Consider the following 20,246-nt stretch of genomic DNA (forward strand, 5'->3'; position numbering starts at 1 on the left):
AAAAAAAATGCCCTTTCTTAAATGCCCTTCCTAGATCTGCCTACAGTCACGTATTCAGCTGTCTGAGAGTTCAGTTCACTTGTTTGCCCAGGATTTCCCCAGTGTCACTCCTCTGTGCACTCCTCTGTGCACCAGGACCACCCTCCTTCTTGAGACCGAGGGCTGCCAGCCCACACCCTCCAGGCACTCAGCATCACCTTCTCAGGTCAAAACTCTCTGCCTTGGGAAAGGCCTGTCTTAACTCCACAGAGTTGCGAACATACGGAAAAAATGTAACTTGGGGTCAAGAATACTTCTTTTTTCATCTAGCTGGCCCCCATCAGCCAGTGGAATAAGAACATTGTCAGATCTCATTCTTGCCCCTGAAAGGGTGTTTTTAAGAAAGACTCTCATGCATCATGGGCGATAGAGTGGTGAGCACAGCTGCCTTCCAAAGAAGGACGCTCTGTGCTGTCTGCTGCTCTCCCGTGCAGCTCCTCCTTTTGCTGGTCATGGGACACCCACAGGCGGTGTTTGGCATTTTAGACGCTGGAGGCTTCTCTCTGCGAGAGCTACAGTGCATGGCTGACCGGGGGTGACATGTGGCCTCGGGTGCCCCTGGCTCACTCTCGCTTCCGCCGGCCCTCTTGGGAGAAGGTGGAGCTGGCCTCCTCCAGCTGATGATCGACTCTCGGTTGTTTGTAATTTTCTCTCGCAAAATAAATACTCCAAGGCTGTAATTTCTCGTGCTTGGTCTCAACCTTAGACGTGTATTCTGCTGCTGTTGTTTTTGGAAAGTTTCAGAAACGTCTGCTTGGAGATTATTTCAGTGGGAACATGTATGTCAGCAGTTCAGCTTCTCGGATGCATTTTCTTTTATTTTTCATGTTCAAATAACCCTTAAAAATGGAAAGTACCTAGGCCTCAGTGAGGAAGTCATGTCAAGAATTCGTTTTTCCCTTCGCTCTTCTTCTGATTTTTTTTCCTTGCTCTCTTTTCCTGAAAATATGCAGAGAAAATAAGAAGGATATACACAGACTTTGCATTGCCAAGAAAAATAACAGGCCTTACTGTTGCCTTCACCCAACTTTGAAATTCCACCTTGTTCATTTCACAGTGGGACAAAGTTACACTGCAATTAAGGTACTCCAGTTAAGCCTCACGTGCCTTTTTTTATCATTAAAAAAAAAAGTTCTCAGAAATCTATATTTTTGCAACTATTTTTCTAGACCCAGCCCTCTAGGTCACTTGGTCCAGGAAGTAGCTCAGTTTCCCCAGCTGCTGAGTAAGATGCATCATAGGCTGGGGGACCCCTCCACCTCCATACTGTTGTCAGAGTTTCTCTCTGACACGAAGGAGACCCCACGGGTCCTCTTTGGGCTCATTGAGGGGTACCTGCTTACAACCCTGTCATGGGGATTCATGAGTTAACTCCATTCTCCCTCTTTGGATACCTGCTTGCTCACTCTCTTCCCTCCCCAGCTACATTCTTTCCTCCTTGTTGCTTTTAAAAGCAGGATGGTGTGGCTGGCACCAGTAGTGGGGTCTGTTTCCATTTTGAACCTTATAAATCATGCAGGGTGCAGAAGTAACAGGAATTGTTTGGCTGGTCCTCGTTAAGCAGGAGGGGGTCTAGGCTGAATTTCCTCAGTAAAACCTCTGTCAACTTTACAACCCAAACACCTCCGTGGCCACCATGAGCTAGGGTAAGAAACAGCCGTCCTCTCCTCCTCTGTCGGCTTGTCTTCTTCCTGCCCTTTATTACTTTGTCTTCATTCTGCCTCCCTGCTACCTCCTTCCTTCCCTTCCTCCTTTCTTTCTTGGAGCATGGAAAGAGCAGGTTATGAGCAAGCAAGTTCCCTAAAATCCTGTAACTGGTCACTCATGCCATATTCTAGATAAATATGTTATTTCATTGAGGGAAAGTAGAAAATTAAAACTAGGATCTGGGTGATTAAAACTAGTATCTGGACACCAAAGGCTTGCTTTTTGGTTTTTGTGTGTAACTGTATTAATGAACTTTTCCTTAAACAGGGATTCAGGGATTTTACACTGTTAAAATTCCTCATTGCTCTGCGTCATCCTGTTCAGAGTCAGTTCATTAAGCACCCACTGGGTGCAGAAAGCTGGTAGGAAAAAAACATGAAAAGGCTACTATTGTGGTTAAAAGCACAGAACTTTGGAATGAGCCCAACCTGGTTTCATTCCAGGCCTACAGTTATACGACCTTGGGCTAGTTACTTACCCTCTGGAACTCAATTTCCTTGCCTATAAAATGGGGATAATGGTCCCCATCTTATAGAGTGATTCTGAAGATTAAAAGAATACCTCATGAAAAGAGCTCAGCCAGGTACCTGTAGTGGTAACAGGCATGCCTTCCCCAGTCATGCTCGCATCCTTCATTTCACTGTTCTAACAGCATGGATCTATTGGATTGTCTGAAAAAGAGCAGAAACTATCTACACCTAGAAGAAAAATACTTGTCAGGAAAAGTTTAACATTTTCTTTCAAACCTCTTTTAGAAAATGTTCCTGTCCTTTTCCAGAACAGTGGAGGAGACTTGGGGGGTCCTCTGATGTCAAGGATACGAGGCAAAGGGAAGGATTAAAACTCAAGGGGAAAGGACTCTTTCCTAGAAAACATTGCAAACCCCAGTGTAGAGCTGGGTTCAAGATCTGGTTTGGAGGGGTGCTTGTTGGGCAGAGCTATGTAGCCCTGTTCACTCAGCAGCCAGGTGACAAGCTGAAGAGCCAGAGGAACATGGAGAAGAGAAAGGTTTAGGCAGATCTTAAGTACTTCCTAGCACAGAGCAAGAGCCTCAAGCCTACCCTTCAGCCTGTGTGTGAAGAGCGATGGGGGTTGAGAGGCCCAAGACGGGCTCTGACACCAGCCCATGCAAGTAGCCAGAACTCCAGAGACTGTAGAGCTAACACAGCTCTCAGTTGGGCAGCTTAACCCCTCTCTGAGTTTTCATTGTTGACTGTAAGTTTTGGAAAGAGTTGCTGGTTAGATAACTGGTCCAAAAGACTTAGCACTTTGAATCTAAGTCACCCTCCTGGAAATAATTATGAAAACTGCCACGTGTGCATGATTCAGGAAGATGCATCCACTGCCTAGGTCATTGTGATGCTGCCTTCGGGGACCTGAAACTCTGAAGTCTCTCTGCCTGATAGGAGGTTGGCACACCTTCCATGTTGGTCTCATGTTCTTTATAGAGTAGTGAAAAGCACAGACGCAACACCGTGGTTTAGGCTGTGACAGAAGTGTGCATACATTTGCCTCTCTGTGATTTTGATGAATCCTTTAAACACCGTAGCCTAAACGAGGCATGAAAAATAATATTGTGGAAGAGGAGGAATTAAAATTCTCAGCAGGCAAGAAGAGAGTGGCTGATAGCTGAGATCTGTCATCCAGTGGCTGGAGGAGCAGTGCAGTCTGGACCCCAGAGACATGTTCTGGGTGGAGGTGCAACACAGTGTCAGGAGTACAGACTTTGTAGAGATAGAGAACACTAGAATTTCAGCACCAGGGGCAGAGAGAAGAACAGGGGCCTTGGCTGATATGTGATTTTTTTTTTTTTTTTTGGTCTGTGTTTGTGTCTGGGGGTGCAGAGGTTACAGACAAGCTGAGGAGGGTTGGTTGGTTCCAGAAATCAAAGAATGTTAACAGAGATGTTGGTGACGAGCTGGTATGAGTTGAAATACATCTTTCATGAGCCTTGGAGACTTTAGGGATGTTACTTGTTGGTCATAGTAGTCGTATCAGTCGCTCAGTCATGTCTAACTCTTTGCAGTCCCACGGACTGTAGCCACCAGTTTTCTTCTGTCCATGGGATTTTCCAGGCAAGAATATTGGAATGGGTTGTCATGTCCTTCTCCAGGGGATCTTCCCAGATCAGGGAAGGCATCGGCAGGTGGATTCTTTACCACTGCACCACCTGGGGGTGTTTGTAACATCACCTAAATGAGGGATGCGGGTTTCATTCATTACACCTGGGACAGTGCTGCGCACAGTGGTCCGTATTAGTGGCATGGCGTGCCACGTGGCCGTGCACACCTGGGCTCCTGCAAGAACATGGTGAAAACATCTGCCTCCTTTCCAGCATCGTTGCTCAACATTCACTGTCCCGAGCCTGGGACATGGCTGCAGGTCTCAGCCTCTCCATCTGCTGGGCTCTCCTGTCCTTGTGGCTATGGATACCCTGGGCAAGGCTCTGCCATTCTTACCATGACATCACCTTCCAGCTCAGAGGAGCAACGTAGAAGCAGCTTATTTTAGATAAGAAATGGAATGTTGTGTTCCTTGGTCTTCCAGCAGTCCAGCCAGGTCCCCTCTTTGGATGTCACCACCATGGGTGTGTCCCAGGCATTCTCACCACGGCCCTTTCTCTCTTTCTTTCTCACAGCAGAGCGTGGCAGGGGATTGTGGTACCTCTTTGAGTGACTCTGGTGGCTTCTGGGACATTGGCTTTGGACCCTTTGTGACGCAGCATGCCTCGTGGGATGATGACGATGCAGAGAGGAAAGCAGCCCGAGGTCACACTCGCCTGCCTCCTCTTGGCTGCGGCGGGCTGCTTTGCGGACCTGAGTGAGTGTTCTCCTTGATTTCTCTGAGGCCCCCTGGGAGGAGCACTTTGCCCCTAGTGTCAGAGAGAATCATTTGACAAGGACCCTCTAAAAAGGCCTTCTTCCTCCTGGATTTCTTCCCACTGACCTTCGGGGACATGTTCAATAATATGAGATGAGAAATGAGCTCAATTACATCATATTGGTTGTTACTTTGCTGTTTTAATCATTTCAAACATATGCTATGGAAGAATAGGAGTAATAACTGAACTGCCTTTATTGAGCATTCATTATATGGGGTTACAGCAAGCAGTTTATATGCATTGTGTGTAAGCTTCCCAGCAATGCTGTGAGACCAATATTATTAGTCCCATTTTACAGATGAGGAACTGAGACTCCAAAAGGCTAAAGTCACCTGGCTCAGAAGCGGTGGCAGTGGGATCCAGATGCAGGTCTTATTCAAGTTCAAAGCTTGAGCTCTTGTCATCCCACCATACTGCCACTCCAGTCTACCTTCTGGGAACCAGGCCAGGTTGGGGACTGGACCTAAGGCCAGCAGAGTTTCTTCAGAGAAGGGTCAACCCCTCTCTGGATGGCTCAGCTCTGAAAGGCTGCCTGGGAGCTGTGCTTCTGAGCACATCGTGCTGTCGGTTTCTTGTGGGGGGGGGTGTCAGTTCATCGCTGCATCCCTGTTCTTCCTCCAGATGAGGTTCCTCAGGTCACTGTCCAGCCTTCTTCCACTGTCCAGAAGCTTGGAGGAACCGTGATCCTGGGCTGCGTGGTGGAGCCCCCCTGGATGAACACCACCTGGCGCCTGAACGGGAGGGAGCTGAACGGCTCGGACGACAGCCTGGGCATCCTCATCACCCGAGGGACCCTCGTCGTCACTGCCCTCAACAACCACACCGTGGGCCGGTACCAGTGTGTGGCCCGGATGCCTGCAGGGGCCGTGGCCAGCGTGCCAGCCACCGTGACGCTAGCCAGTGAGTTGTGCTCCTCCGCCCACCTCCTACTCTTTCTCTGTTCCCCATCCCAATCAACACCCCCCTGTTAGCCCTATCCTAAAAGGGACCTTACCAGCTGACCTTTCTGATCAGACAGTGGTGGCCGCCCAGTTATCTCCAGTGTCTGGGGGACCTTTGTGCTCTCTGGCTAGGGGCCATACCAGGAGTGAGTGTCTTTCCCAAAGGAGCTTGACATGGTTGACCTGTTTCTGTGGGCCCCAGAGCTGGGCCATGCCATGCCTTTCTACTTGGTCACTCTGTGGTCTTAGATGGGGTGGTGCCAGCTCTTTGCTGCCTGCACCCCACCGCCCTCCCCCGCCCACTCCATCCTCACAGCAGTTGCAGTCAGAGCGTGTATAGGGCTACGCGTGGTCTGAACAGATACTGCGCATTTCCTCTTGGTCTCCTGCGTCTCTGAGGGGCAGGCCTATTCCAAATGCCTGGAATAGAAACTAGAATACAATGGTGTGATACAGAGGGAGAGAGGAAGAGGTGAGGAGACAGTTCGTCCAAAGAGGATGCCAGGAGAAGTCTGCTTGCTACTCTTACATTTAATTACCACTTGGACATACTGTTGTGCCCAAGCTTAGTGCACACATTACCTGATTTGCCATGGGAAATGAGACTTGGCTGATTAGAACTCCCAAAGGCTACAGAGCAGCCCCAGCACCTGTTCTTATATGCTGAGTCTATGGCCAGGAAACATTTAGCTCTTGAACAATGCAGGGTTAGGGTTGCTGACCCTCTAGACAGCTGAGACTCTGCATATAACTCATAAGCGGTCCTCTGCATCTGAGGTCCAGCCAACCTCTGGTCATGTGATACTGTAGTATTTATTATGGGAAGAGACCCATGGCCAAGTGGACCCATGCAGTTCAAACCCTTGCTGTTGAAGAGCCAACAGTATTAAGAATTAATTCCCCTTCCCTGCTGGCCCAGTCGGTAAAGAGTCTGCCTGAATGCTGGAGACCCTGGTTAGATCCCTGGGCCAGGAAGATCCTCTGGAGAAGGAAATGGCCACCCACTCCAGTATTATTGCCTGGAGAATCCCATGGACAGAGGAGCCTGGGGGCTACAATCCATGGGGTCACAGAGTCGGAAGCGACTGAATGACTAACACTTTCACTTTCTCTGCTGGCTGAAGTGTAGGGAACGGGGAACCTTGTTGAGAGTTTAATGGTGTTTGGACTTACTCTTCGAGGTCTCTGTCCCCTCATGTCCCTTCAGCAGTGCCCCTTGTCCCAGACACCCTGCCTTCATATCACCATCATCGTCTCCCTTGTTGATGTTGTAGTTCTGGGAGGTTGGGGTCCTTATGTTATGGGTCATATCAGAGGCAGGAAACTTATAAAATGCTCCTGAAAGTCAGCTGGGCTCCCTGAAGTGTGAGGCGTGAGTCCTGGGAGGAGAGTGGTGAGAGCTGGGAAAGTAGAAAAGCAGGGGGGAAAAAGACCCTTCATTGCCCTGGTTTCCAGATGCCTCTGGCCTTCAGTCTGTGGGAGAACAGATAATAAGACAGAGGCTGCCACAGCATGCCTGTTTTCTTGGGAAGCAGTCTAGCAGCCCTGCCCTCTGCTCCGAGGACAGGGGGGCGGAAGGCAGGGGGTCCCCAGCTACCCTCCTGGGGGCAAGGCCGAGGGGGAGCTGCATCTTAGAGCCCCCACACAGTGGGAGCCACTTTTCCTTAGCAGCTGCAGCGGTACTCACTGACCCTCAGTGCCACACCTCTAGAGAGCGGGCTTAGAGTTCGGGTTACAGTCAGGGTTCAGTGAGGGAGGCAGGCCCTGGGCCCCCAGCTGTGCTGGTGGGCTAGGGGAGGGTGCTTCACTCAAGTGAGAAGGAGGGGAGGGATCATCTTGTCATAGCAAGAGGGGCTGAGGTCAGAGCTATGCTTCTTACCATCATACTTCTCTTGTATAATTTTTTAATGATAATTAAAATGACACATAGAAAGTTTAGAATATACAGAAAATGTCTCCTCACCATCCTCCCAGAGCCACCATCGTCATTTTAAAGCATACCCTTCTAGCCTGCATCTGTACCCGTATTTTTACAGCACTGAAGATAGTTACTATCTTTAGTCTCTGCCCTTTGACATTGTAGGACAAGCATTTTCCATGGGCCGTATGACCATATTTACATTTTTTGTTGAGTGTAAAGTGCATCCAGTAAAGTACACAAAGTGCACTAATCTCAAGTGAACACTTTGATGTGTTTTTTGCATGTACATTCTGTGTAACCGCCTCGCCAGCAGGCTCCTAGTCCATCTGTCTTCGGTCACCCACCAGAGCAGAAGCACGGTTGTGCACGGCCCTGGAACATCCCAGAGTGACTCCACTCTAAGGTGCTGCACCCTTCTCCTAGCACTGAGCGAGAAAGTCCCTGCCAGTTGTTCATCTTTACAAATAAGAGGTGTTTTTTAGCAGTGTTTGTGCCTTTGCAGGGGGCCACTGCTCCTCCAGGAGGTTCGCTACCCTGCAGATAGTCAGCCCTTGTCTGTGAAGATCCAGGAGACTCTGTAACTTGGCCCACTCAGGAGCTAGGCTACACCTTTCACTGTTTGGAGGAAGGGAGAGCTGGAGAGTAGAAGATTTATTTTGGAGCGCTCCTTCTACTTCAAGGTGAATCTGTGTGAGGAGAAACAATTTATAGCCTTTATTTTTAAAAAATTCCTGGCCCCTCTTTCTCTGGGGCTTGAAGGGATCTGCAGTTGGCAGTGAGGACAAAGGGAAGGGTTTGGTTGCAACCCAAGGAGGCACAGTGAGAGAAGAGGGGGCTTGTGCAGAAGCCGAGGCGAGTCTTGTTTGAAAGCCAAGAGCTATTGGCGTGTCACTTAGACATGAATCAGAAGGGAAATGTTTGGGCCTGACCAGAAGATGGATGGAGAAGTGCTGGAAATGGAGAGCAGGCCCGCAGGGTCTGTGTCCTGGGACAGAGGGAGTTGGTGGACTGGAACTACAGCCTTACAGACTTGGAGGAGGCAGTGACAGGGTGGCGGGAAAGTGGGAGAAAGGGGTGCTGTCTTTGGGTTAATGCCACGGGGGATTTGGCCCAGACTCAGCAGCTAGATTAAGTTTCCGAAAGCACATTCCTGAGCAGAATGGGGGCTGTGTTTTGCCAGTTGGCTGGTGTGCGAGGGAGGCCGAGCCGGAGAACGGATTACAGGAGGCACGGTCTGCATTCAGAGGCGAGGCTGGGCAGCGGCGTGCTGGCGCGCACACACGCACACATGCACACCCGCAGTTGGTGTTTCAAGCTTCCTTCTGCTCCTCTCCTCCAGCCTCTCCTGTGTGCATTCAAACACTTGTCCTCAGACAGCACGTGCTGTTTGACCTCCCTGGCAGGATGCTGCCTCCTGTGTCTTAGTGAACTCCCAGAGATCATTGGGGGCTTCCTGTGATGGGGGCTAGAACCTGGCTTGAGGATCCAGGGATGTGGAGGAGGCTGCCAACAGAGCTTTCCTGGTCCAGACCACTTTCACTCTGATGCCAGGGGGTGCACTTGAACTCCACCCCTGCCTGGTGGCATCAGGTAAAATGGAACCACATGAAGCCTCGGTGGTGCACGCCCACCCTCTCCTCTGAGCGGTCCTGCCCACATGGAGACCTGCTGTCCTTCCTGCTCTCCTCTATGGAGAAGTATTTTTTCCTGTTTCACTTAAGCTTTCCTTGTGGTGAATCTCTCTTGTTGCTAATGCTTCACTTCAGACCATCTTGTCTAATTCTTTTGAAATGTTTTTACTTTGATCTCCTTTCTTCTTCTTGCCTGTCTTTTCATAAGCTTGATACCCAGAGGCCAACCATTCCACATGGCTCTGAGGGTCCCACTCTATGCACCTAAAGCAAAAGCAGACGTCGCCCACGGACACCTCATTCCTTGTTCTGGCCCCCAAGACGGCCTTAGCATCATTCTCCACACAGCATAGCAAGTAATCATGACCAGTTCAGAGCCGCATGCCACGGGAAAGCTGTTTCCTGTCCCTTACCATGTCCAGTTATCTACCATTCAGATAAACTCCTACTTTCACTTTTTATCTTTTTCCCTATCTTTTAAATTAATTTTCTAGCTATCCTATCATCCCCAGATCCTACTGGTACTTGGAAATAGGCAGTAACTGAGTGGATATTCTCTATCTGGGAAGATACATAATTGTCTCTATGACTTGACACTGGCTAATGTGAAGTCTTAAGGTGGTGCTGGTTTAGTTGTGAGCGGATCCATAACCCCTCCTTAAGGTCTTTAAGCCCTAGGACCAGTCAGAGAGTGATCTTTCTTTGGTATCAGAGATCAGAGGCAAGGCAGCGGACAGAAGAGATAGGAGTTCCCCTTCAGCAGCTGTCTTCGTGACTCTGAGCCTTTGAGGAAAGGTCAGAAGGAGACAGGGGCCCTTTGTTACCATAATTTAACCCAGGAGTGAAATGAAGAGCCAAACTGGTGTAATGGAAAAAACATGAAACTTAAACCCAGGATCTTTTAAGTTTTAACTCTGCCACTGAAGAGTTCATGTAGCTTTGGACAAATCCCTTCATCTCTCAGATGGTCACAACTGTGAAATGAGCTCAGTACTGATTATATCATCTGTCTCATGGTTTTGTTTTTTAGAGACTCAAATGAGAAAATATATGATAGTACTATTTTGAAGCAGGCTTTATTCACTCACCCATGTGGTCAACACAGATTTGTACAGCATCCTCTTGAAGGGGACTCTGGGGCCCAAGCTCTGTGCTGCCCAGCTCCGTTCTGGGAGCAGCCCTTAGGATGACACAGTCCAGGGGGCCAAAGCTTCCATCTCAGCCAGAGCCAAGAGAGAGGACTGGCTTATCAGGGGCAGAGGACAAACCCATTTCCTGTGAATTTCGTAGCTCCCTCTCTACACATGTTCTCCAGCCTGGATTCCCACCTCCCTGCCACTTTGAGAGCAGCCCACAGTGTCACTGCGTGGATGTTGTCTCTGTGGCCCAAAGAGGTGTCCATTATGCCTTTGCTGGTTTACTGATGTGTGTTATTGCAACCAGACAGCATGGGCAGGCTGGGCCAACCCTGGCCCTTGGTGTGGTTAAGTTCCATGAACAGAAGCCATGTCTCTTCTTTCTTAGCTCCCTAAACTCTGAGTCCCATCAAATACTTCCTTAAGGTCTTCTATGCTGTGACCCTGAATTAGAACAGGCCACTAAGGCCAGTTGTCGACATTTTCCTAAAACATTTCTAGCTTCCTTTATCCTTGTTTTCAGTCAGGGTTCTCTAGAGAAGCAGAATCAATCACTATACACACACACACATATAGACACACACATGTAATTTTAAGGCTTCCCTCGTGGCTCAGACGGTAAAGAATCTGCCTACAATGTAGGAGACCTGGGTTCCATCCCCAGGTTGGGAAGATATGCTGAAGAAGGGAATGGCAACCCACTCCAGTATTGTTGCCTGGAGAATCCCCATGGACAGAGGAACCTGGCAGGCTACAGTTCATGAGGTCACAAAGAGTCAGACACGACTGAGTGACTAAGCATACATGTAATTTTATGGAGAACATATATATAATTATACGCACACTCACATGTGTGGGGAGAGAGAGAAATAGAGAAAGGAAAAAAGAAAGAAAAAGATTTATTTCAAAAGATTGGCCCACATGATTATGGAGGCTGGAAAGTCCAAAATCACTGGGCGAGCCAGCAGGCTGGAGATTCATGCAATCCACTAGGGAACCAGGAAACCAAACATTCTCTTGCCCAGAGTTCAATAGCTTGATGTTTTGCAGGTTGGTGTCCTGAAAAGTAGGGAGTGTTTAGAATTTACAACAGCGCAGTAAGACCTGCTCTGGGCTATTGAGGATCTCTCAGTCTGATGGAGAAGATGGACTGCAGTTCCTGTTAGCCATAAAACAAGTCAGTCAGAGCGATGAGTTGCCTGAGGGACATAAACAGATTTTAATGGGAATTCAGGGGAAGAGGCATTCATTTCCATTTCAGGGAATTGAGGAAGACTCAAGGTTGAGCCTTGAAGAATGTGTGTGGGACAACCTTTATCTCCAGTGTTTTAAGTCCTCTCATCTTTCTCAGGCTTTCAGCTAAGTTCAGCTCTCTACATTGTGTGCTTAGACCTAAGCCCAGTGCTGTTTCTGGGACGGTGCAGATATTTCACAGTGAGTGCGGTCAGATTCTGAAATCAGGATGGGGTAACAGTCACCTGGTGGCTGTATCTCCCTAGGAGAGGAAGGGGTCTGCAGCTGAAACTGGGTCTGAAGCTACCCGCCAGACTGAGCGTGAGTCTGCCACCTTTGCCGGGGGAGCTCTAGACAGGCTCCACATGGGGGTGTAGTTGGAAAAGGAGAACTAACTCGAGCTTGAAACGCAGCTGTTTTATGCCCATACATGCTGTGTGCTTTACTTTGCCAGTTGGACAAGAATGAAAGATACTGACTGCTAAGTCACTTCAGTCATGTCCAACTCTTTGTGACCCCACTAAAAGATAGCTTAAATGCCAAAGGTACTGAGCAACTTGAGTACCTAAATAGGAGATGACCTATTTAGGAATACCTTACAGCTTTAGGTCAAAGGAACAGTAACTCTTTTCTGCTTTCTACTAGTACAGGCAGAAATTCACACCTCACAGGAGTCTCCCCTGGTATTCATCTTCAAAGGGCATGGGCAATACTAGTCCCATTGGTCTGGGACAAGCGCTCAGGCAAATGTGTGGTGTAAGCTCAGGGCATCATGGCAGCAACTTTCTGCCCCACACAGCCAGGGTTCTAGTTCTCTATTTAGCAACAGTCAATATTTACCACCCCCCCCACACACACACACAAAGACTCAAAAATTCCATGGTGCATCTTCTACCAAGGACGTGCTTAGAATTCCCCATTCCTCTCCTCAACCTATCCTTGGCACACTCAGCCGCAGGCTTTAATAAAATCCTAGGTCCATTTTCTAAGCTAAAAGAAAAGGGAAGGACCACACAGTGAGTTAAGCAGGTACAACTATAGATTCAATGAGCCAGAACAGACTTAGAGAAGCCTTTTGCTCAGGAAGATGCGGGAAGCGTTGATTAGTTTGCTTGAAATCCCTGGAACTCTAAAGAACATGATGTATGATGGTTCCTTTAAAATGAAAACAAATCAAGAGAGAAAATGAGTTCCTTTGCTCCCCTTTTTTGTGTGTATGTGTGTAAGAGTTTAGGGATTTCCACTCTGATCTTGTTTGTAGACTTTCAACCATTTTTTGGAATCTAGTATTAGTCCCAGGAACTATAGAACAGTGAGTCTGTCTGGCAAATGGGACAAAATGTTTAAATAAAACACTGTCACTTAACAGTGAAGAAAAAAACGGTAAGCAAAAGGGGGAAAAACTTACTGAGGTAGAAACAGCATGGTTTTTTTTTTCTGTAGGGAAAATTGTGCTTAATTTTTAGTGATGGTGCTCCTTTTCTACTTAAAAACATTTGAAGGAATCATAGAGTAAGACTCAGGCTACAGCGTGACACTTCAGCACACTTCTCAGCCCTGCCTCCTCCTCTAGACGCAGCAAATCTGCCATTTCCTTGGCTCATCTCTCACTTTCCCTGGGTGCTCTGTCTGCCTGTAACAACTTCCTTTCCATTCCCTTTCCCAGAAAATTCCCACCTCCCTTAGGTTAATAAGTGCAAGTTGCTCAGTTGTGTCTGACTCTTTGCGACCCCATGGACTATATGGTCCATGGAATTCTCCAGGCCAGAATACTGGAGTGGGTAGCTTTTCCCTTCTCCAGGGGATCTTCCCAACCCAGGTCTTCCTCATTGCAGGCGGATTCTTTACCAGCTGAGTCACAAGGGAAGCCCTGGTGGCTCAGACAGTAAAGCGTCTGCCTACAATGCAGGAGACCTGGGTTCAATCCCTGTGTCGGGAAGATCTCCTCGAGAAGGAAATGGCAACCCACTCCAGTATTCTTGCCTGGAAAATCTCACGGATGGAGGAGCCTGGTAGGCTATAGTCCATGGGGTCACAAAGAGTCAGACACAACTGAGCAACTTCACTTTGGGTTAATTCCTTCCTTCTTGGTGATCAACCTTCAACTATCTTCTCCTCTAGGAATCTTTTGTTGACCCCTCCTTGACTCCCCAGGTCTGGAGTGGGGTCCCCTCTTCCGAGCTCCCTGCCATCCTGTGTTCACTTCTCTAGGCCTCTCCAGTCACCGTCTCTTTGCCCTTCACCTCTGTGATCACCACACCGCGGCACACGCTTGGCCTTCAGTCAATGTCTAGGGAGAGGCAGGCTCCCAGATAAGATATGTTGAAGTCTAGAAGATCAAAAAGAGCATGCAGAAGGCAGACAAAGATTTCTTCACCCGACTGTGGGACAGTAGAAGTTTTGAGGAGGTAAATAAAGAAAGGATGAAGCAACACTTGGGATGTAAACAAGCTGAAGATACAAATAGATTTAGGAAGGGTTTAGAAAAATTGATGGATGTCAGAAGCATAAAGCATGAAAGAAATTAAGGTGTTGGTGGAAAGTCTGCAACCTTTGAAGGCAGACACCAGCGACTGCGGCTGCAGTCCTAGCAGGCGCCTCATAGGACCCTGTCAGCAAGTGGGCAGATGGCACGGGTAGTCACCACCGCTTTTAGGACTACACAGTTCCCGTGTGTGAGTGGAGGGTGGGGGCAGCGGGAACCACTGTGGACCCCACTGGCCTTAAGACACTGCCCCTACCCCTTCCACCTGGAATTCTGTTTTTTCAGGGACACACTGAAGGGCTCGCGTCCATTGTTCCTCTGAGCACCTTGGCTTCGGTCTTCTCTCCTCTTTCTTCCTGTACAGGCCGCCAGCCTGCCAAACACTGTGCCAGGAACCAGTTCTGGCTCTGATGAGTCCAGACCACCGGGGTTCACATTAATTTTCCCATTGCTAAGTGTCTAGTTTATATTTGGTTGATCAGAGAAATATGTGTGATGTGGGTTGCTGGCAAGTAAATCTTTTTTTCCTTCTTCTCTCTCTCCCCAGTGTATTTTTTCAAACCATTTTATTCCTTCATGTAATCCAAAAGAAACTCCCTAGTTCTGCTAGCCAGCCCTACCTCACAGCAGCTCTGGAGTCAGATAAACGGGATGGTCTACAGACGTTGTCTCTGTTCATCTGGTTGCCAGACTCAGTGGAGAAACGGCTCCCATCCTTGACTTATTTTCAAGGATTAATAACATTTCTCGTTCTCGTGTGTCTTTTTTTTATTTTTTCTTTATTTTTAATTGGTTCAAGCCAAGAAATTCCTGAAGCATTAGGCCAGTTTACTGCAAATCATTTAATGACACTGCAAACTAGGTTCTTTCTATTTTCCTTCTCCTTCCTCTCACACTCTCTTTTTATGCCCTGTCTCCTGTCGTGCCCACCTCCACTCTTGACTTTGATCTTCTGCCCTCTTCCCTGTGGCTCTTTCATCTCTTCTCCACCCAGAGCTTTTTCCTGCTGCTCAAATCTAGGTGCACACCCCACCTTAATTCAAAAGAAAGAAACACACGATTTAACAACTAATGTGCTTGGCATCTGCAAAGGTGTTTTTTTTTTTTTTTTTTACCCTCATAGGGACTGTTTTTATTTAAGTAAAAGAGAGCATGCTTTACTTTCATCAGAAAGTGTGTTTGTGAAATTTCATGTCGTGTTTCCATGGCTGTCAGGAGAGGGCTTTGGAGCCAAAATTATTCATGCAATTGAACAGGCAGAAAAAAAAATCCTAAAGAGAGCAAATGTATTTGTCCACTCTTCCAGCCTGCAAAAGGAGAAGTGCTCACTCCACCAGCCCCACTTCTAAATTGCCTGGAGATCGAGGTAACCTAATCTAGGCTGGCACACCGGTGAAGGTGGCAGGGACTACACTTAGGGACACTACTCTTGCGAACAGCTATAGCCAGCCTATGTGTTGCTTTAACTGTCTTTTCAATAAAAGCCCCCCATGGTTAGGAACTATGTCTTTATCTTCTTGGTATCTTCTACAAATTCAGCCTGGCTGAGTGAATGAATAGTGAATATGAATAGTCTGGAGGGATGGCATTGTGCCAGATGCCAACTACAGAATATGCTGATTTTGCTCAGCTTTGTGGGCTCCCGTTGGGTCTGACTTCAGTGGTCTATGTGCCAGGGCTACGGACTGGTGATAGGCTTAGTCACTCCCCAGAATGCGTGCCTCAGAGGCCTGCCCATCCCGCAGTCAACCCTATTGACTCATCAAGAGCAGGCAGTTCCATCTCTAAAGGCAGCACCGTCAGGCTCCAGCCTCCACTCCACTTCTGCAGTCCATCACCATGGCTTTCCACCTGTAGAGAATTTTCTTTCAGAGGCTTGATCTGGGGGTCGTGCCAAGCCATGGCTCCTCAGGTGACTTGGAGACCAAGAGTTATGCTGTGATTCTCTTCCCATCCATGAAGTAGTTCAGGGCAAAGAGCCCACCCAGGGAGGCAGGTGTGGGACCCTTCCCCTGCTCAGACCACCTCCAAGTCCATCCGTAGAGCAGTGAGCCGTGCACTCGTAATTTTACTCACCTTGTACCTTTGCCACCTTTCAAAAGGTGCAGGGCCAGGCCACAGGGTCAGCGTGTCACTGGGGTACTCCATTAGGTGAAATCTTTCTACACTTTGTAACACTGCCTGTAGACGCAGGAAGCCAGTACAGGGACAAGTTGAGCCCTGGAAGCAGGAGAGCTGGGAGATGGAACAATCAGTCAGCCCAAACTTGCTGATGGCCACGAGGCTGCCCAGCCGCCCTGGCAGCACGGCCAAGTGAGCCCAAAGTGGTGCCCCCGCAATCGGTGGATCGTATCCAAGCCTCAGCAGATGAGTGCAGGCTTGTCCTGTGAGCCCTGAGAACAGGCAGGAGGGAAGGGCAAGACTGACCAGACACAAGAAATACCTGGATGGATTAAAAACCAGAATGTTTGTAATCATTCAGCTGAGCTGATGGAGATGGGGATGTTGGTAACTCTAGGCAGCCTCTATCTGAAGGCGCTGTCTTACCTGACTTCTTTCTTAAGCAGAATTGCACTTTTAATTTGCACCCTAAGGGAGGATGCTTCCCTGGTAGCTCTGCTGGTAAAGAATCGGCCTGCAATGCAGGAGACCCTGGTTTGATTCCTGGGTCAGATAAATCACCTGGAGAAAGGAACAGCTACCCATTCCAGTATTCTAGTATTCTGGCCTGGAGAATTCCATGGACTGTGTAGCCCATGGAATCACAGAGTCAGACACGACTGAATGACTTTCACTTTCAAGGGAGGACTCAAGGAGAAGAGGATCAAATGAGGAAACTCCTTGAAAGTAAAGGTTAGGTTTATTGATTACATGGGGGTATTTTGTGGAGGCACAAGGCACCATATAATGGGGCATGGAGAGTATATAAGAATTGAAGGATGAGCCTATAATGAAGACCTAACAATTCTGTATTATGAGAATGTAAAAACAAACACTAAATATTGTGATATAATTCATAGATCTACTGAACCTTTTATTCATAAAGGAAAGATCAAGGCTAGAAGGTGGAGAGAAAGAGAGAAAGTAAGTCAAAAGGGGCTCAAGATAAAACTTGTCAATTTGTAGGTTCACGAATGATCCTGATGGTGACAGCCACACTCACATGCCTCTAAAAGTTTTATTTTCCTTCTTTTTTCCCCATGAGCAAGGTAGGAGCCTGATGTACCCTGGGAATGTGAAGAGAAAAGTCAGAGCACATTCCATGATTGTGTCCGAACAGATCCCTGTCACCTGTGTATCCAAAGCTCCTATGGAAGTGACTTATCAGAAGATAAATGTTCCGTTAAGAAATTGAGTGCTTAGAAGGCAGGGAGCTGGGCAGGGTTCTATATGGAGCCTAAGATATTCGACTTTCTCAGAAAGCAAAAAATTCTGGGACTAATAAAGAAGGTCTGTAAACTCAAGAGATGGCCCCAAAGACCAGGGCTTCTGACCTGTTGAGAGCTGAGGGACAATAGTGGGCCTCACGGCATTTGATTAGTGCAGACAAGTTAATAAAATAGCTGGAAGAATACACAGAGAGGATGCAAAAGAAGGGTCTGAGGGAAGGTAAGAGGATTAAAGCTGCAAAAACATTCCTCTAATGGATTTCTCAAACACACCAGCCAACAGGCAAGGGCAGGTGTCCTGTCAAACCATTTCCCCCATGAAACCTGATCCATCATTCTGCAAGGAGACTGGAGGCCTGCTAACCCTATTTGTAACTGAAGGGCCTGCCCCTTATTCCCAGGGAAGTGCTCTGAGCAGCGCAGGGACTCGCCAGGAAACTGGCTTGGCAGACAAAGGGGCCTGGGAACAGGCTGGTTTCCTTCATATGCAGCCAACTAGATCTCTCTGCATCTGCCTCTCATCTGGTGGCTGATTAAGCTGTTATTGATCATGAAGCCTCTGCCCCTCCCTGGCCTCCTTCCTGCCCAAAAAGTACTAGAAAAGGGGGTGCTCTGAGTTTCAGATCGCTCATCACTTCATTACTCTGCCTTTGATCCCTTAGTGAAACTCAACTTTTGCTCCACCAGCCAAATTGGGAGCATTTGTCTAGTGAAGCAACAGCTAAAGCTTAAGCTCAGGGTGTGGGGTGGGGGGAGGACAGGGCCCGGGACCCAACTGCTGCTTGCTTGTTTTGAAGCCAGTAGGCTTGCCTGCCAGTCGGCCCTTGTGGGGAGCTAGAAACCCAGCTGGGGTGTCCTGGGTCCTGCCTGCCTGGGCTGTTGTGCGCATGTTGGCATCAGAACAGAAGGGCTGCCCGGCTGACCAGTGCCCAGCTTCTGCCTCCCTCAGTGCATAGCCCACTGTCTCCAACCCAGCAGTGAATCCTCGGAGTGCGCAGAAGGCCCCCAGAGGGGCCTATGGGTGTGTAGGATTTTCCAGTCTTGAGTCAGTGAGGTGTGTACATGGAGGAGAGTATGCTCTGTGCACAGATAAGTTCTCAGTTACAGGAGGCAGGAGCCTGGGGTTAAGCTGGAAATGGCATTCTGATGCCAGACTCCTTTCAGTTACTCACATCTTTCTTGCAAAATGCTTTGTTAGGCTTAAGTATATTCTTGCTTGAGGCAGATTTTCTTGGAATGAAGTAAAGGAAGAGGGTGAAACAAAAACTCAAAAACTCTTGGTGGAGTAGTTTTAGATTTATTAGACCGTGCAAGAGACATGCTTCTCTGTGACTGAGGAATTTTCCAGATGCCCCTGGGCTCACATGCTCACAGCTCTCTCTGTGGGGAGTCTCCTGACTTGGCAGGTACCTGTGCTGAGGAGGATTAAGGCTTTTGCATTGCTGAGGTACTTTGCTTATGAAAAGCAGGTAGTAACATCCAGCTAGAACTCCCTGAGCGCAGGCTGTCCACCCTTTCCCACAGTCCACCATCCTCCTCGCTGAGAGAAAATGCATCCGCTCTCTTGGCTGAGAGGTTCAGCCAGGACTGGGCTATGGATTTTGGGGGGCCCAGTGCAATGTGAAAATATGAGGTCCCTTGGTCAAATGTTATTTAAAATTTCAAGGCAGTGATAGAGCATTAAACCAAGCATTGGCCTCTTCCAAGTGAGGGGCCAGGCACAGCTGCACAGGTTGCATGCTGACAAAGCTGGCCTTGGACACCGTCTTCCAAACTGTTCATTCAACAAGGACTCAGTGAACGTGGTGCCTCCTGAAGACTGTGCAGTGGGGCTTGGGGCTGGGGCACGGAGTGCAAAATTGATAGTTTGCCCACTAGGAATTTGCAATTTAGTTAGGATTGGATTTCATCAACACAGCTTCCCTCATAGCTCAGTTGGTAAAGAATCTGCCTGCAATGCAGGGGACCAGAGTTCAATTCCTGGGTCGGGAAGATCCCCTGGAGAAGGAAATGGCAACCCACTCCAGTATTCTGTCCATGGAGAATCCCATAGACAGAGGAGCCTAGCAGGCTACAGTCCATGGGGTCGCAAGCGTCAGACATGACTTAAGACACTAAACCACCATCACCAACATAAAATTAAATAATGATGAGATGATTCCTTAAAAACCCAGAAGGCTCCACACCCACCCAAAGGAAGGGATCCATGAGAGATCTCACCTTGACCCACAGGAACTGCTTGTGTTCAGCCTGGAAAGTGAAATGGGTCTATAGAGATGAACCACACATTCTGTCATTTTTACCACACTACTTGGTGAATAGCATGTATTTCTTCTAGTGTTATTTTCATTTCAGTTATCGTATTCAACTCTGGTTGTGCTTTATACTTTCTAATTCTTTGTTAAAAAGCATCTTGTAATTTCTCATCCATTCTTTCCTCAAGTTCTTGGATCATCTTTAGAGTCATTGCTCTGAACTCTTTCTTGGTAGATTGCCTGTCTCCACGTCACTCATTTGTTCTTGGGTTTTGTCTTGTTCCTTCTCTGGAACATATTCCTGTCGTGGCATTTTTATCTGTATTTGTATGTACGTGGAAGGTTAGTTATGTCTCTCAACCTTGGAGAAGTGGCCCTCTATAGGAGATTCCTGTGTATCTCAGCCTTACACTCCCTCTTGTCACCCTATGGCCAGGGACCAGCAGGTCCCAGGGGAGGTTCTGACCTGTGTTTGCAGACTCAGTTCCACAGGCTGTGTGATTGTATTTTTCTTGCTTTCTGGTGTCTGCCCTCCCAGTGTGTGACTCTGGGCTAGAGGCTTCTGCAGGCTTCCTGGTGGGAGGGGCTGGTGCCTGTCTACTGGTGGGTGGAATTGGGTCTTGGCCCT

The 20,246-nt window shown here is 48.2% G+C and overlaps 1 protein-coding gene across 19 annotated transcripts in view; it reads left to right on the top strand.

The window, feature by feature from the left end:
* BOC (BOC cell adhesion associated, oncogene regulated) overlaps positions 1 to 20,246 on the top strand; it is a 100,006-nt gene that overhangs the window by 57,420 nt on the left and 22,340 nt on the right. For 15 of the 19 annotated variants that reach the window (XM_055568174.1, XM_055568175.1, XM_055568176.1 and 12 more), the window contains 2 exons: positions 4,385 to 4,566; positions 5,249 to 5,527. In XM_055568174.1, coding sequence (XP_055424149.1) covers positions 4,470 to 4,566; positions 5,249 to 5,527 — 376 coding nt within the window. In that variant the 5' untranslated portion in view covers positions 4,385 to 4,469. The remainder of the gene's footprint in view (positions 1 to 4,384; positions 4,567 to 5,248; positions 5,528 to 20,246) is intronic. The other 4 variants (XM_055568182.1, XM_055568178.1, XM_055568183.1 and 1 more) reach the window with 2 other exon arrangements.

Source organism: Bubalus kerabau, chromosome 2, assembly GCF_029407905.1.
Source record: "Bubalus kerabau isolate K-KA32 ecotype Philippines breed swamp buffalo chromosome 2, PCC_UOA_SB_1v2, whole genome shotgun sequence".
Taxonomy (NCBI): domain Eukaryota; kingdom Metazoa; phylum Chordata; class Mammalia; order Artiodactyla; family Bovidae; genus Bubalus; species Bubalus kerabau.